General features: G+C 37.0%; 1 protein-coding gene across 2 annotated transcripts in view; it reads left to right on the top strand.

The window, feature by feature from the left end:
• nsmfb (NMDA receptor synaptonuclear signaling and neuronal migration factor b) overlaps window positions 1–18,929 on the top strand; it is a 47,017-nt gene that overhangs the window by 19,391 nt on the left and 8,697 nt on the right. For both annotated transcript variants that reach the window (XM_026931582.3, XM_053229172.1), the window contains exons 5-12: window positions 8,835–8,887; window positions 10,079–10,168; window positions 10,901–11,028; window positions 12,431–12,514; window positions 12,825–12,858; window positions 13,089–13,159; window positions 13,290–13,369; window positions 15,107–15,209. In XM_026931582.3, the coding sequence (XP_026787383.1) occupies window positions 8,835–8,887; window positions 10,079–10,168; window positions 10,901–11,028; window positions 12,431–12,514; window positions 12,825–12,858; window positions 13,089–13,159; window positions 13,290–13,369; window positions 15,107–15,209 (643 nt within the window). The remainder of the gene's footprint in view (window positions 1–8,834; window positions 8,888–10,078; window positions 10,169–10,900; window positions 11,029–12,430; window positions 12,515–12,824; window positions 12,859–13,088; window positions 13,160–13,289; window positions 13,370–15,106; window positions 15,210–18,929) is intronic.

Consider the following 18,929-nt stretch of genomic DNA (forward strand, 5'->3'; position numbering starts at 1 on the left):
ACTGTTCACTAACTGTGCTGTGCACCTCCCTCACACACACACTCACACACACACACAAACACACACACACACACACACGCAAACACACACATATTGTTGGTGTGCTGCAAAAACGTTATAACTTCAAAAGTGGAAGTAGCTCAGTGTCTAATTTTTCCCTGTGCGCACCAACACATTTAAAAGCTGGGAAAGCGACATGTTTGGCAGACATTATCAGGGCAGTAGTAGGACATGGGATTTCAGCCAAAATGAAAGTTTTTTTAATGTCTTTTGAGGGAGTGGTTGAAAAGAGAGTCTTGGCTTGTATACAAGACATCAAAATTGCTATGGACCAAAAGTAGACATATATTTATGGAACAAAATCAAAGCTGACCAATAACAATATCTTCAATTGAAGTCATTTCCAATCTAGCATAATAGTAGATGAATAGGCAGTTCTGGGAAAGGGCTGGTGGAGAGGGTGGTGGGGGCTGTGGGGGGCAGTGCTCCTGAAACAACAAGCTAAACAAGCTGCAGCTCCCCTAAATGTGGAGTGAATCATCTCTTATAATAATGATTATATATAACCCGATTACGTTTTGTACTCATACAGGGGCAAAGTGGCACTGGGAAAAAAAAAATCCAACACGTTTTGTACTCAGACTTGTTATGGCAGTGGACCAGGTCTCCTATGTAGGTCAGAAGGCAATTTTTTTTTAACCAAGTTGTAGTGAAGTGGAGCAAAGGATGATTGACACTAGAAAAAGACCAAGCAAGACAGATGACAGAGATAGCAACAAAGAAACAATAAAGATGAGCAAAATGTTTCTACCCTGTCTATCCCAGGGTACCACTTTAGTTGTGTCATTCTAACACAGTCATATAACGTTATTCAAAATATGGAGAACAAAAGGGTGTTATGTAACTGCCCCATTTAACAGAACCACTGGCCCCAACCTGGCACCCCCCGGTCCAGAACCTCCACTGAATAGATGTCCAAGGACACTGTTGTTTTTTTAGTGCCCACTAATATTAATTGCATGGGTGCCCTTTAGTCTTAGACTTTATGTTTTATTTATTTATTATTAAATCTCTTTGGGGAAGTAATTTGGTCAGACTGCAAAAATTGTTTGCATTCTGTAATAAAACATAAGGGAACTTAATAAAAATAAGAATTAAAAAAAAAAATATGTTTCCTTTTTTATATCCTTTGAAAAGGAAAAAAAATCCTTTCTTTTATTAGGGCTAATTTATTGTTTATCAATGTAAATCATTTTCCACCTTTTAGCAAATAACTCTCATCTAGAATGAGGGATAAATGAGAAGATTGGGAATGCTTAAATGCTAGTAATTGGAGATTAAAAAAAAAAAAAAACTCAGCCATCGTCGCTCATTCACCAAAACATAGACTTTAACCAATACAGGTCTGTATTAGATAAACACACACTTAGATAAAACAAAATCAGGAATATTTCGCTCATTATTTTATCACACAGCTCACACCTTTACTATGTTCTTATGAAAAAGAATTAAATGTAGCAGGGTAAAAATGGGTAATTTGATATAATAATTTATTATAATTTGGTAAAAACCTGATCATAACATTATAGAAAAGGATTCTTTGGATGGTTAAGGTTCTTGCATCTTTTATGAAAGATAAAAACTTGTTATAGACGTCAGCATCTAACCCTTTGTCTCTCTGGAGGAACTCAGTTTTTGTTCCATCACTGCACCACAGTGTATTTTTTAAGCAATAATTTGGTAAAAACTGCTTATAACAATAAAGAAAAAAGGATTATATCCTCTGGCAACCTCTGTTGATTTCTTTTAATCAGAACGTTTGTGCCATGATGCCTTCTAAGTCGAGCTCTGTGATTGTAAATGAATTCACTCCAGCTGGCTCGATTAGTGCCACTCCACTTCCACAAAGTGCCTCTTTGTTTCTTTCCACAAGGCAGAAGTGAAAAAAAAGAGCTAATGTTAATGTTTGACAGTCAAATTTGTTCAAGCAGGCAATGTGCTGATCTATAAGAGAAGTGTAATTTGCTGAGTCACTGACAGGAATGAGAGAATGATTGTGTTCTTTGGCGAATGAGACCGGTCTTTTTGTAAATGGTCACTGAACTGCAGTATTCTGTATCTGTTGTTATCATTAGCTTGCAGTGTGTGTGTGCTGTGACTGGTTAAAGTGTGCCTTGTAGTGGTTGAGTGCTTTATTGTAGTGATTACATTGTACATGCAGTGTTTTATTTTTGTGAGCTTGATGGTAAAGGCTTTCTGGAATTGCAGTGTGTTCAGACCTACTGCCTTCTGAATAATAATGCTGGATTATGTGTAGTTTGTAGTGCTTCACACACATCCACATACAACAATGTACATTCAAATAATGGTGCATACTGACACATATCCATGCCCTTCATAATACACAATACTCCTTATTTCAGTTTTAGGCTAGCAAAACATTCTAGTTGTAGAAACGTTTTGTCTTCAGAATGTTCAATCTGCCAAGGTTTCTGTATTTTCTGTGCATTTTTACATTTATAGATGACAAACATTCCTACAGTATTGCTGCAACATTGTTAGTTGCAAAATCTTTTGTTCAAAAAATAGTAGTGTTGTGTGATCAATGTTCTAATAACATTGTGAAGGAAACTTGTTATTACAGCATGTAAGAAAAAAACACAAATGTATATGCTGTTATAAGAAAATAATTGGATGGTGTGATGCATCCTAACAGTTACTCCACTGGATTACTTTCTTATAACTGCATGCTCCAAAATGTTTTATTATACGTTTTATCTTAAAATTAAATTTTTTAAACAATTTATTAAAGAGCGACACATAACGACACATTTTTATCCATTTATTGTGATGTTTAATGATGTAGAACATCAGCAAAACAAGTTAAAAGACTTTCCCATGGCGGAAAACCTCCACCACCTTTTACAAAGCGCTGACACTGGAGACTCCTTCTGTAAATGTCATTGAAGAAAACGTCACTATATGAACTACACAGAGTATTTTATTCTGTTTATGTGTAGCGTCCTCCATACAAGTCTCTTTGTAACTTGTTAACTTGTTATAGAAACAATAACGTCTTAGAACTAGTGTATTAATATAACACCTTACAGCTGACACTATGTTCAGAGCTGCTGTTACAATCCTTTTTAACTTTACAGCATAACCTTCTGAGATCCTGTCACATATTCTACAGAATGTTCTCATTACATTCTTTGTTAGCTGGGATCATGAAAAAAGATATTCAGATGCACCTAAACCACATTCAAAGACACATAAACACAAGGCATGCCACAGTTAATAGCCAGGTTGCAGCCTTTAACATCAGCAATCAGCACACAGACACTCAGAAAACAGAAGCAAGTGAGAGAAAATGAGCAGATCAAGAGGTAGCTGTCAGCAAGACACAGCTCAAGGACTCCTTTAATTAATCTAGCTCACTATTCCACAAATGAATTCTACAGGATGACATCAGAGGAAAGCATCAGAAGTTAAGTGCATTTATATGGCTATCCCATTCATATAGATTCATAACCATAATACCAGGCATACGGCTACACACTGTACAGATAATACAGTGGATCTGTACAGAGGACTAGCTCAGGGATGCCAAAGAAATGGCCCGTGGGCTGGCACTGGTCCGACAAAATGTGCTAATGATCATAATTCATTGTTAGCACACTAAACATTTTTCCACTGTAATCATGATTCTTTCCAAAATCACTAATTATTATATAGCATTGTGGATAATATTGGGATTATATAGCATTGTGGATAATCACAGCTTTTGCATTTTCCATTCATGATATATAATCCCAATTAAATCCATATATACAGTATATTTTTTCTAGAGTTGTTATGTTGTATATTGGTCTACTAAAGAATTTCTTTTGGTCAGTGAACTACGTATAATGTTCCCTAAAATGCATCATTAACTGTCCTGTCTGCTCCTCCACTAAAAATGTTCATAGAGAATGAGCATGGGGCAGTGTGATTCATGCCCCAGTGGGCCTCTATAAGTGGTTGTTGCAGTTCCCATTTTTGACGACTAGGTGTAATAATATCTCTATAGTGCAAAATAGCGTGCTGAGCATGCTGCCCCATGGTTGCACAACATCTAGAAAGGCGAGTAAATCAATGGATCATCAGCTTATATCTGTTAAATAGTGACATTTTTCTGCATCACTGGTCACTCAAAAGATATAGTTGCTACTTCAACGGTATGTAAAATATATGGAGTTCTGAATGAGGATTTGATGAAGAATAAGAATTGTAGAACTGCTGATGTATATGGTGGGGCTCTGCCCAACCTGCCCCTTTGGATGAGCTGCCACTGGATACAAGATTAGGAATTTAAAGCTTCAAATTGGCCATTTTTTGCCCTAAAAAGAAACATCTGCCAAGGACAAGACAATTACAAGCTTGTCCTTAACATTTATAGTTCAGCCAATTTTTTTTGTCATTAGTTTATTTCCTAGTTACTTTCTCTTTCTTATTGTCGAACAGTTATTGTTATTTTGCTTTGCTGCTGTGCTGATACAGAGCTTGGTCTTGGCTTGGTCATTGTCACATTTTGGTACAGAGAAGTGTGTTGAAATTCTTACCTGTAGTGCTTGCACATGTCACACGTGGAGTTTTCTTTTTGAGTATGCTGCAGATGTGTCAAAAATAATGAAGTGGCAGAGCGCTTACAGTGTGTCTAAAGGCCAGGAGAGAGTGCTGATGCTTTTACAGAGCTCAACAACGTCAACTGTCCCGAATAGTAAAAGGTGTTATTTTGCTGAAATGCCTGCCAGAGGGGGTAAATTGCTGTGGTGTGTCCCTGTGGTCTTTGCACTTCACATCAAAAAAGCTCAATTTGGCTGATCTCAAGAGAGTTGGCCGGCTTTTGCACCTGGGCTGCTTAGGTAACATTGGATTGTAGAAGAGATTGTCTTCGTTAAAGAAACCAAAATGCAAATATAAAACTGACAGAATACACTTCACATATGCATAGCCCTATCTATATAAATGTACTCAACCGTGTAAGCTTAAATATTTAAAAACTCTGGGATCTAATTCATATCTGGGATTTTTTTTTTTTTTTTTGCTATCGTTGTATTTTAGCTGTTAGTTTACTTTCTTTTGAACAATATGTGCTTAGTCGATTTACTTTTAGTTTCTCCTCCAAGGGCATTTTGATAGAGTCAATAATAATTCATAGATCAAATCTAGGGAGTGTTTCACTCTGTGTAATCACAGCCTGGGTTAGGAAGAAATCAGCCCTAGCCTCTTCTTCATACTATTCTGTGTATTTTTACTTACAACCATTGGTGGTATTGTTGCTCTTGGTTATAGGAATGTCAAAAAAATCCACTGTTCACGACACATAAGACAATCTGGATGCGAGAATTCGAGCTTTGTTTTCATGTATTTTTATTACTGCTGCAAATGTTGGGAGAATGTTTATCAGAATGATCAGGTACATCATCATCTGAAACACACATCATCTGAATGTGTGTGTAAGTAAAGCTGTCTTTATTTTAAGACTTCATGGTAGCAAACAATGAACATGTCAGACACACTCACGCAGAGAGACTGAGTCATCTCTCTATTTTAAACACTCGCACTCTGTTTCACAGTCGCAGACAGATCATTAGGTCGTATAATTAAAAACTCTTTCTTAAAATACCTACCTTTCTTGAGGAAATTTCTATTTTTGAAATGTGTTAAAGATCCACACTTCTCATCACCTGTCATGCTTTCTAACAGTGGTGAAGAAAGAAGGAATTAATAACACTAGCAGACTCAGAGACGAGCAGTGCTGAATTATTGGAACCTGGTCCTGCTTATATATCCATCAGCACTGAGTGGAAATGCATGAGGACATGAGGATGTCAACATCACTATAGTTAAGAGTGTTCACGCTGGAAGAAGTAATGAGCTACTCATACAGCTCGGCTGCTGTGCAGCACTGCAGTGTAGTGATTACAATGTCATTTTAGCCAAGCAGCATAGCAGTATTATTTCGTGCTCCTGGCAGAGAATTTTCTTACATCATACATACTTTTAGAAAGAAGCAACTTTAGAACATCTGCCAACAGAACATAATTTCAAGTTTGGAAATGTCTAGAAATAATGTTCCTAATCTTACATATGTTTTTTCATAATCTGAAAATAACGGGAAAGCTGAATTCTCAAATCTGATCGCTTAGAAGGTGTTCATTAATTTCCTTTAACAGCAGGTCTGAAAGTAGTTCCAGCTGTAGTTTATATCAGTGTTATATTAATGCTCTTGTTTCTATAGTAACAGCTATTTCCCAGGGACTTGTATGGCAGATGCTCCACATAATCTAAGAGCGATTACAAATGTGTTGTTATTTTACAAAGAAAAATGTATAATTGTTGATAATAGTGAAGTTTTCTGTTAGGAGACACTTATTTAACATTTGTGGAAGGAGTCTCCAGTTTCAGTGCTTTGTAACAGTTGGTGAGTTTTTCCTCTGTAACATGATAAGCTGTTTTTTTTTTGTCTTATTATCTTCTAGAAAGAGGAAAAAGAGCCAGAATAACTGTTTAACATAGCTGCTGTAACATAAGTGATAACAGGAACTTACTTGTTTTGCAGACATTCCACAACATTAAATGTAACTATAAATGGATAAAAAGTATACTATTCTTTAATTTTGAAAAAGTAATAATTGGCAAATTGCTATGGTAAATGAGGAATAAGACACTTTATAGGATAGGGTGTGCTTTTATCAGACTTTCAGGGTGGCAACATTAAATAGGCTTCATGTTGGACCATATCACACCATGCCGTCATGGATTATTTTTCATCTTTTATTTTTCATATATTCAGCATATTTTTACTTCATTAGATAAAGTTTTTTGACGTTTTTACATCAGCAAGCTAGCACCACTCTCACAATATTGAAATCAGTGAAGTAAAACTCTAATATGAATACGTACACATTACATTTCTGGTAACAATATCAAAATAGTGAATTATTGCAGGAAAATGTTGGCATTTTGGATATATGTACATGTTTTGTAATATATTTATATTACATCCATTGAGAACTGTTTAAAAAAGAAGACAAAAAGAAGGACCAGTATGCAGACTAATGTTATCAGCAATCTAGGTCTCTTGGTTGACTGTATTGAGAAAGAAGACAGTGGAGAGAAGGATAGCAAAGAGACACAGAGTGGGAGAGATATGAGAGAAATGGGAGAAAACAGCAGCCTGGCTTGTTTTTGATTAGGATCAGGGCTCACGAGGGAAAAGTGTGTTTCTGCATTTGTTTGTGCATTATTTATTTACACCTGCCAGGCAGCGTTGAAAGAAAGCACTCAAAAAATCAAGACATGTGGTAAACACAATGGTTTTGGACAGCGCGTACTCATCACTGCGCCGATCGATGGTTCTTAATAGCCTTTTCAGGACACTATATAAAAACAATAGCAAAAACAAAACAAAACAAAAAAACCTTCATGAAGATTCACGTGTAGCAGAACACTGGCTAATTTCTTGGAGTTTCTTTGTGATTTGTATGAACGAGATGCTTTGTATGACTGAAGTATTTCATTGTTGTTTTCTGTTTTAGTATTTCTTACCATTAAATGAGAAAAAACAAAGATTGAATGCTCTTGGGAACCGAATTATTCTCTTAAAACACGAACTACTAGGTGGAGCTTATTGTATTGAACCTGTAATTGTAATGAACCTGTAATGTAACTTTGTGATTGAACGCAATGTTTAACACCCATGAGGCTTGTCCTATTTTTGCAAGTGATATTGATAGCTACCGTGACAGCATGTTCGAAAAGAGGGCTTTTTTCCAAAATCTATTTATTTACTTTCAGCACCGAAGAAAACACTTTGTAAATCTATTACCACTTTGCAGTGCCAAAGCTTTTGGCAGTGCCTCAGTTGTTGGAAAGTCAGTCAGACTTCTCTGCTGTGCTGTCTGTAGAGGTGAGATCACTTTTGCATTGAGGTCAGAACCATATGCAGTTCCTAAATGGCCAGGATGTGCTTAATAAACTGTTACATTGATTTTTGAGCATTACTCCATTCCCAGTAAAAAAAAAAACATGAGTTTCTATTGGTTTGTATGGTAGAAGTGATCAGATAAGTATCTCTGTGGATGGTTCCACATGGATACCCTAAAGATTTATCTTCCTAAAAGCAGTTTAGTACTGTTTAGTACCCAGAAACACTTAGTACTGTTTGCTGTTCCTCTTCTACACCTGCATACTGTAATGGTTTATAATCTCACTATCTGCTGTCACTGAGAAGAGGATGGGTTCCATTTTGAGTCCATTCCTCATGATCTCTCAGGGAGTTTTTCCTTGCCACTGTCGCCTCTGCTTTGCTTATTAGGGCTCTAACTCTAAGTCTGCATCTGTATTTCTGTAAAGCTGCTTTGTGACAATGTGTGACAGTGTGTTCAAAGTGCTATACAAATAAATTCGAATTAAATTGAGGGTATACTGCACCAGACATCTGTTAATTCGTTGATTTTCGTGTTCTTAACAGATTATCCATTAAGATTACTTAAATTGTTGCTACAGCTTCTGTTAATATGGCTGTAATAAAAATTTAAACTGGTTACTTTTTTCCCCTAGTAACTAACAAATCAAGTGTAAACTCAGATTTGATGCTTTTCTGTAACTTCAAACACTCGTCCTCCTGCATTTATCATAAGTGACTGGACCACATCTGAATGAATCATCTTTAAACGTTCCTCTGCTTCTGTCTTCTCTCCATGTGTGTTGGTGTTACTGTTCTTTCTGTTCTCTCACCTCTCTGTCTCTTCAACCCTCTCATCCTCATCGAATATTCTGCGCTTCAGAAACTTCCGGAAGCACCTGCGGATGGTGGGCAGCAGGAGGATGAAGGCCCAGTGTGAGTAATGCGTTCACTGGGTGTGTGTGTGTGTGTGAGTGGGGGGGTGTGTGTGTGGTAATTGCGCCCATTTTTACTGTTGTCATTCGGATTACATGTTGCTCGAACCAAACTGTAATTCTGAAAATAAATCAAATGAATTTATTTTCAAGCTTTAACATTATGTTTTATGTTTTTTTTCTCCTGACACCAGACTGAGGGCTCTATTTTCGTAATCATAATGCAAACAAAGAATAAGGTGCAAGTATATGTGGCTTTGGCAGATAGATTATTTGTATTTTTAACACGCGGTAATTTGGTGGCGAAGTGCAGCATCATTGTAAAAAGGTGTGGTTAGGTGTGCTGAGATATCCAGTCAAGTCATCTCCTCTCATTTTCTTTCATTTCGGCATCCATGTCAGATCTTAGTCGTAAAATTTCATTTTCTGGATGATATAACTTACAGCAAATGTTTTATCAGTCTTCTTGTGTGCAGAACCATTGCACTGTTGAATTCTCAAATCTAATTGCTCAAATTTGAGAATTCAAATCACAGGTTTATATTGATGATAATATTTATAACATTCTAATGTTGTTTTTATAGTAACTTTTGTGTAGTTCCACATAAACAGATTTAAACACTTGTGTAATCATGGATACGGTGATGGTTATTCAGCATTTTTGGAAGGAGTCTCCAGTTTTAGTGCTTTGTAACAGTCAGAAGTAAAGCTGTAGCTTGATGTTTTCTGGTCTGGGAAATTCTTTAGGACAGACGACTTTGTCTTATAAAAAAATAGTCTAAAAAATATTGTTTAGCCTTGCGTTTGTGCTAGGATGAAGTCCCATTAATTGTTAACAAACTCCTTGCACGAACTTGCACTAATTTGGGTTTGAAAATATTACTACCCTGACAGAGTGTAAAAACTCTGCTGGTATTTCACTAAGCCATACTTGCACCTGCACGAAAATAGAGCTTTTTTTTTTAATTTAACTAAACATCCTAAGAGTCTGGATGTAAATTCCAAGCAGCCATCTGAAAAGCTTGACAGCTTGATAGGAAGTCCTATCAGGGCGCATCACTCTCGCAGTTGTACCAACAACAGCGAGATCCTGCCAGATGAGTGTGATGTGTGTGTTTGTGTGTGTGAGCGTGTGTGTGCGCGCTGTGAACGGCAGTGTGTGTGATGCTTTCCTCCTCCGCTCCATTATTAGCATTCGCCGATCGCAAAGCGAAGAGCTTCAGCCGCTCCTGGAGTGACCCTACACCCATCAAGCCAGACTCGCTCCACGACTCCAGAGACAGTGAGTGTGCGCACACTCACCTACACGCACACCAACAATAAAAATTAAAAATGTGCAGGAGCGTGTGTACACAAACATGCTTCATGTAGTCTATCTTTCACGCACAAACCCCTGTAGCAGGCCGTGTGTATGTGTCACCTCACTATGGCAGCTCCTGTCTGTGTGTGTGTGTGTGTGTGTGTGTGTGTGCACGTGTGTGTGTGTGTGTGTGTGTGTGTGTGTGTGTGTAATTTCATATCTCATCTACATACTCCATCTGGTTGTGTGTTCTATATTATATAGGACACGGGTGATCAATCTGGTGTTTGTCCTGCTGATTTTCTCATACTTTTTTGCTTAAAGCTGGAATTTGTAATGTTCAAATGTTTTTATTATACATACAATAAGTCTGTAATATGATACTTTATAAAACTCAGTATTGCCTTGCAGTGAATTTGGCTAGTTTATTCATTTCAGGGTTTGAATCCTGTACAAATTCCAGTTTTCTGGGCTGGAAATTAGCTCCACCTCCACATACATCACATGCATAGTTTTAACAGAGAAGTGGAGTGAGTTTTGTTGCAATTGTTGTTATCCTCACAGGCAGTAGAAGGCTCCAGAAATTGCAAACTGCCTCTTTAAACAGCAGGAAATCGCAGGCTACAGTTCTCTGTTCTTTATCCTCACTCTGTCTGTCTCTATCTATGTCTGTCTGTGTCTCTGTGTCTCGCTTTCTCTGGTTCTCTGTCTCAGGTGGAGATCTGCAGGCGTCCTCGGGCACTCTGGATGAAGGAGAGTATGATGATGTGGATTGGGAGGAGGAGAAGGAGCTGGAGCGGCTGGCCTGTGAAGGCGATGACTTCATTCCTCCCAAAATCATGGTGAGCGCATTGACGAATTCACACTCACGCATACACACACGTGATTTAGAGACACCCAACTTCTTCTTCCAAAATAAGTGGGTTTACATGCACACTAATCATCTGATCATTAAGAAATTTTGGTAGTTACCACATTATTTAAGAGGTGATTTAAACAGTGTACTGTGATGTCTTATATCAGAGTAAAACTGGTTATGCACAAAGTTCCAGAAAAGAAAATGTCATATCTCAGCCGTCTGACCCACAAGTACAGTTCAGCTTGACCCAAAAAGTGTTTAGATTCTCTGTACTGGTGTCTAGAAGGTAAAATGAATGGCTTTTAAACATCCCAAATGCCTTTAAACGTAGACTGATGGTCCATCTCTTTAATACACACTTCCACAACAATCCACCCTGAACAACTTGCACATTAATCATTATAATTACCATGTGACCTTCACTGGTGTCCAAGATGAATTTTTTGTTTTGTTCTTTTTCACTTTGGTTAACAGTTTCCTACATTATCCACAATGCCGTTTACCTGCTAATAGTGCTGGCAATGGGATTTCTTCAGATTCAACTTTCATGCTAATACTTTACGCTTGTCGTCTCATAGATTGCTAACTAGCCATGCCGAGTCTTTGCCGTAACTCATATAGCTGCATTGCATTCTGGAACTTGGAGTCCAATGTTTGCGCCAATGTCTCCTCTAAATTCTGTGTTGGATTTCTAATTAATTGAATGGTAAATGTTGCTGGAAAATGGTGGGTGAGAAAAAAAGCTCTTGCTCTTTTGTTTTTTCAGAGCTAACAGCGAAACCTGGCTGTTATCGCTTATGTTTGAGGTAGCAGAAACTAATAAACATTATTGTAACTGTGCTGTCAGCATGGCAGACAACCTCTAACTTCTCACAGGAATAATGAAAATACAGCACCAACCAACAAATTAGCACAAGAATCACAGAACACATCAGAAATATTTTAATATTTAATGTGTTTCAGGGAAGAGTTTTCCTTTAAATGAACACTAATCATGCACTTCTTGAAAAAAGTCTTTTTAGCATCTGCCTTGCACTAGGGTCAGTTTTCCAAGTAGATGAAAAGCACCTCTTTAAGTCTTTAAGATGTTATTTATTTAGAAAGAAATATGCTTGACTGACTCATTAAGGCGTTTCCTATTATCAGATTACTTGAGTGTATATTTTTGTAGTTTTTTTAAATATATAAAATCTATACAACTAATCACAAAACAGTATAGTAATGAGTATAATGTCACTCCTCTTCTCGATGCCTTACTTGGTTGGAAACAACCAGCCATTTTCCTTGGAACACAAGCCACTTCAGCATAATTGCCTACAGCCAATTCCACTGATTGATCTTGTATTCGCTGTCATGTTTTGTTTTGTTTTTTTTTTTTTTTGTAGCTGATTTCATCCAAGGTTCCCAAAGCGGAGTATGTGCCCAACATCATACGCAGGAACGACCCATCCATCATTCCCATCCTCTATGTGAGTCTTTCACTACACTCTATTATTCATACAGATCAAAGCAGCTTTTGTCTGGCATGTTATGAAAGATGCTTGGTAATGCTAATGCCCTGATGGTCTGATGCTTGTCCATGCTTTTAGGGTGTGTTAGTAATGTAAATGATGTGTTTGTAAGGCTGCCATAACTGAACTTGAACATAACAAGTGAGAAGAGGATTATTCTGGCATTTTGAATAAATCACACATAATTAGGCTTCAGGATTTTAAAAACAATAATGCACAGTAAGTGGTAATGTTCTCTTCTGAAATGCTCTTGTGTTTGTTCGTGCAGGACCACGAGCATGCGACTTTTGATGATATACTGGGTAAGTGTTAATAATTGTGACCTGTTTATCAGCTGCTTGATGTTTACCACGAGAAGCTCTCTCATCTAATATGAGCGGTAATTATTACCTCTTGTCGACTAAATCATTCTATATGTCTCCATCTCTCCCTTATTCCCTCTTTCTTGCTTTGTCTTTTCTATATTTTCTGTGTTGCTTTGCCTCTCTGTTTCTGTTTTTCTCTGTCCTCATCTCACTTCTGCTATACCCAGAGGAGATTGAAAAGAAACTCACCGCCTACAGAAAAGGCTGCAAAATCTGGAACATGCTTATTTTCTGTCAGGTGAGAAGTCTGTGTAGTTGTGTGTGTGCATGCGTGTATGCGTATGTGTGTGTACATTGTGAACTAATGAGGAAGAATGTGCATGTCTGTATACTGTGCCTAAATACATCACTCCTCTATAAACTGTTAGGGAGGACCTGGGCACCTCTACCTCCTGAAGAACAAAGTGGCCACATTTGCCAAAGTGGAGAAGGAGGAGGACATGATTCAGTGAGTCCCACTCACCGACACAGACAGACAGACAGACAGACAGACAGGCGTCACATCATATCAGCCTTAAAATTAACTACCATTTGGGAGCTCTGAATTTTCTAAAAGGACTAGACAGTGTAACAAACAAACTCCAACGCAAAAATGACAGCGGCTTCCGCAGTTAAAGTAGTTAGAAGTTTAATTTCAGGACTGAACTCTTATTATTTCCATGGAAAGAACTATTTTCTAAATATAAGGAGATGAACAGCACTGAGTAGAAGAGCTGTCATCTCGTAATTACCTTAATTATGACATGATGTGAATGCACTAAAAGAACTAAAAAGAAAACTTTAGCATAGCTTATATCACAGTTGATTAAGTTGAATTAAAAGGAAGAGGAAACGTGATCATGATTACAATATAAACAATTCAGCAACCCTAGCTAGACAGGCAGACAGAAAGATGGACAGATGGGCAGACAGATAGTAATAACTTACGCAGGGACTTGTATGGTGGATGCCCCACATAAATGTGTAATCAATGTTACTGTGAAATTTTCTTTGATGAGACTTCAGCTAGCATTTTTGGAAGGAGCCTCCAGTGTCAATGCTTTTGTAGAGTTAAAGCTTTCCGTTTTGGACACAAGAAAGTCTTCAAGACACTGGACTTTAGGCTTTGCGGTTTCTCAGTAACATGCCAAGCTGCATTTTTTTGTCTTATTAAATTCAAGAGAGGGAAAAAGATAGGCTAGTGAGAGAACAATTGTTTGTAGCTGTTATACCATAAGTGGAACAGGAACTAATGCTGCAATCCATTGTACTCAGAACTCGAAAAGTTTCAAGTCGATTTTTTTCCCAAGTTTTGATCTAAACATGTTCCAGTCCTTTTGGAAGAACATTGATTCCCAGAGCATGATCATGTTTGTATGGCTAATGTCTAAAATTACTAAACATACAATATACAGAAGATCTACATGAATTCTTTCCACATGATAAGAAACAATGTATAAAATAAGTCAGCTGTCTTGTTCATGTTTGCTCATAAAAAATTATGTCACAGTGGTCTCATTGTGGTAGAAAAATTGGCTAGAAATCAACAGAATGAAGTTACAAATCTCCATTTATAAAGTTGTTAAAACATCCTTTAACAATGCAAAAGCTATATACCAAGTAAAATCAAGTTTTATCAAGTATAAAATGATGCAAAGGGAACTATATTTACTGTTGGCTGTGTGCACCTTATTGTTGTGACGTCAGGTGTGTTTATGTCAAAGAACTTGGGCAAAGTGGATACTGCCTGAGTTCCTGACTGGGAATTCCTAGTTACATGACCATTCCATTTCACTTTTCCATGCCGGAGCTTGAGTTTTTCCCAAGTCTGAGTACAATGGATTTTCCAAAACATCAACATCAAAAATGACTATAAATGGATAAAAAAGCAATGTGTCATTTATCAACTAAAAAAAAGTGTAATCACTGACAAATTTCTTGATTTAAGAGCAATAAAATACTTCAGCAACTCGAGTAACAGTAACTCTGCTTCATGCTGGCCCACATCACACTGCCCCATCGTTGATTATTGTGCTATAAAACACGTCCCATCCTGCTTTATTACTTACTTATAAAATAATAACGAGATACCATGCATGGATTATTAAGACCAACAGCAGTCCTATATTACACCTATTGTAAGATAATCCTCTTTCAGGTCTTTAAATCCTACTGCCTATTTCTGGATTTATCTCCTTGTGTGCAGGTTCTGGAAGAAACTGGCTCGGCTTATGAGTTTGCTGAATCCTGAGCCCAATCACATTCATATTATGGGCTGTTATGTGTTGGGCAATGCTAATGGAGAAAAGGTACAACATCTAATATCCATCAGCTGAAAATCTTTAAGTGGTTTACATTAATTGCATTGTTCAGTTTATACTGCACATTAAGTATTTGGGTGTTTGAATTACATGTGCATGAAGTCTATAGGCGCTAATCACACCTGTATACTGGGACTGTTATATAAGCTATAGTGAGTGAGAGGTGGGGGTGTGTGAAAGATGTGTGTGTAAGACACTGACATGCTGTGACTGATAGAGTCACTCTGTCATCACTGACCTGCCCACCTCTGCGCTTCATGTTCTTGCTGTATAACTGTATCTCTGTCTTACTCTTTTTTTTTTTGTATAACTTTAACCACAAAGATGCACACAAACACACACCATATACACTGAGGCATGGTTGCCTCTGATTACCAGAACTTCACATTGAACTGCTAGTTTATTAGTTATCTATTAAGGTTTTAGCATTATCACAATGCAAACATAAAGATATGGCACATTAAATGCAACAAATCAGAAAACTAAAAATGCAACATCAAATCAGAAACATAACCACAATAAACACAACAGCAAAACTAAAAATGCAGCATCAAATCAGAAACACAACAGCAATAAACACAAGAGCAAAACTAAAAATACATCAAATCAGAAAACTTAACAGCAATAAAGAAAACACAACAGCAAACCTAAAAATGCAACATCAAATCAGAAACACAACAGCAATTAAGAAAACACAACAATAAATTCAAAAACACAACAGTGAAACTAAAAATGAAACAAATCAGAAAACACAACAATAAATTCAAAAACACAACAGCGAAACCAAAACACAACAGCAAATTTGGAAATACATCATCAACAACTCAAAACAGAAAGTGTAGGTCCTTATTGTACATCACATGCCTGTTGGACACAGTGTATGACTATCACATGGAAAAAGAATTGCACTTTTTCAGTCTGTTATCCAGTTGTTAGCCTAGTGAAAATGATTTAACATTTTCACAAATAATCTGGATTCCTTTAGGCTGGAGTCCTTTAGGGTTTTCAGCATTTGCATAATCATATTAATGCTGTTTACAGTTGAAAGCATATCTAAAATAACATCATATGTTATTTACTTTTGCCCTGTATATTTAGCATTGCTGCGTGTTTCTAAAATTGCTGATTTGTTAATGTATTTTACACTTACAGGTTACCTTAGGCATTGTGCTGTTAGCATATTCTTTATCCTCACAGATGGTAATTTGGCAAATAATAAAATCAACATAATTATATAAAGGATCAGAGAATCAACTCAGCTCCTATCATTTTTTTAAGAATGTACAGAACCTTGTAGATCTTATGTTTGTTATTTTCTTGTGTGGGTGTTTACAACGGCTAATACATTGTCTTTGTGATGGCTATAAGCTTGATAAAGCTGATATTTACTTCCTTTTGTTAAACATTTCTTTTATTTCTGAAGAATATATGATACTTTGTGCAAATTCCACCCACATACTGTACATTATGTATCTGTCTGATTCACATTCAGTACCTATAACTGAGATGTTCGTTCTTATTTGTTCAATTTATTCTGTTGTATTTAGTGAGTCGTTGGGTAAAATAGTCTATTTATATTAAAGTGGGGTAACAAAATCAGGTTGTAAGAAATGGGACAGGACATTAAGCCTTAAGCCTAAGTCTTGGAAAGCAGTAACTCATGCACCAATTTGGGCTGGCAGATTTCCCAGTCCCTGTTGCAAAACTTCATGTACTTTTTTCTGATCATGAAAACAGCAATTGGGAGAAAACAGGACCAAAAAATGGCTAATGACGAACCACATTTGCAATAACCAATGAAATAGTTAGGTTTGAGCATTATATTTGCACATTAGGTTTGATGCATTATATCAAATATTTCAAATGCTCTACTGGGTTCATGCCATGTTTCCTCCGAATATCAAAAATAATAAACAGAAAGCTGTAACACTTTCATTCATTCAAAAAAAAAAAAAACCTAAAAACAATACACTAAACATCTGTTTCTGTCATCTGTCCTTTTGTGTGATTTGTACTTTGATTGGACAATGTGTGCTTAGTCTATCTACTTTTAGTTTCCCTTTCAAAGATATTTTGTGGGGGAAAAAGGATGACGACGTGTTACGGATGTATCTGTCACTGATGACAGCTTGGGCTAGAAAGAAATCAGCCTTACCTTCACTTCTTCATACCATTCTCTGTGTTTTTCTTAAAACCATTGGTGGAGCTGTTGGACTTTTTTCCATAAAAGTCCAAAATACTAATCAGTCTTAAGACATTTGATAACATGAAACCTTATATTGATGTCTTTGAAAGATGGGAGCTTAGCCCTGTTAGTCCATTTATACCTCTGCCACTAAGCTTTGCTTCCTCCAGATGATGGATATGAGAGTGTTTTACTGTAGCTATGTACTCACATGGCACACACACACTTTTTACTATTGTATGTACCTCTGCACTTATGTTCCTCCTGAAAGCTCTACATGGGGAAAGAAACATGGCCATTTCTTGTTTTTTTTGCTACTTATAGAGATTTTCTGCCCCAACGCTCCCACCTGTACTACCTCAGCTCTTTACTAATGGAGGGGGGGCAGCTGGAAACTTTAGTCATCCTTCTATAAATACATGCCCTGCTTCATCTACATGTCTGCAGCACTTCAGAGCGCCGTGCCACACTGCGCTTGACGCAACTTTTTGTTCTCTAGAGAGCGGTAGATGCTTGTCACATAAGAGTAATGTATTCTTAGAATGCAGTCTTAGGGCAGTTTTTGAGCCAAGCTACCAGCATGGAGGCATTTGTCTTGTGAATTATTTTTTATTATTATCATTATAGGAAGACTTTAGGAAGGTTTTAGGAGAAATGTACATTATATTTCTTTGTAGAGGGCTTTTTGTACTGAGCACATTGATCAAAATGGCAGCCTGAGTTCTCAGTTTGTATACTATTGGGTGCAGTTGTGGCAATGTTTGTGTTGTTGTGTCTGGGAACGTTGCTATTGTTTATGATATTGCTATGGTTGTTATTGGTACTTTTGTAGTTATGACTATGTTTAGTCTTAGATCAGCTTGATAAAAAAGGACGGTTATGAAAATAGGCCAAGAACCAGACACAAAGGTCTGGATAAGTGACTAACATTACTGAATAGTAACAACAGTTCCTTTATCTTATAATGCTTAATCATTAATTTTTAGTTTATAACTAAAAATAAGACCGTTCAAAGTGGATTTATTTGGTTTTGTGATGGCTTCACTTTACCACTTTTGACTAGTGCCATGATGAGATGAGACACATCTATTATTTAATGCAGGGAGAATGTTTTCATCATCAGATCATCAGCCATGTTGTAAGTTTGCTAATACAAGATGCAAGTAAATGAAAAGTCTGCAAAAACTCATTTTACTGACATAATGTCTACAGCCAAGTAGCTAGTCTCTGGTTCAATGAGATGCCTTCAGCTAAATAATTTACTTAAATGAATGTGAATGGATAAACCACAATAGAGGATCTGCTACTGTTTCATATTTAGAAAACTAGATTCAGTGAACTATAGTGAACGCTATACTTTTGACCCTGCTACCATATTTTTTTCAAGTATTCAGTTGGTCCACTGAAATATGTTGCTTGGTCTGCATCTAGACCTCGGCCCAACAGTTGACAATGCCGAGACAGTCTGGTGTGATCGATTTTAACTCATCTGCCTTTGATTGATTAGTCTGGCTGCGGCTCAA

This window comes from Pangasianodon hypophthalmus, chromosome 24, assembly GCF_027358585.1.
Source record: "Pangasianodon hypophthalmus isolate fPanHyp1 chromosome 24, fPanHyp1.pri, whole genome shotgun sequence".
In the NCBI taxonomy this organism is placed as follows: domain Eukaryota; kingdom Metazoa; phylum Chordata; class Actinopteri; order Siluriformes; family Pangasiidae; genus Pangasianodon; species Pangasianodon hypophthalmus.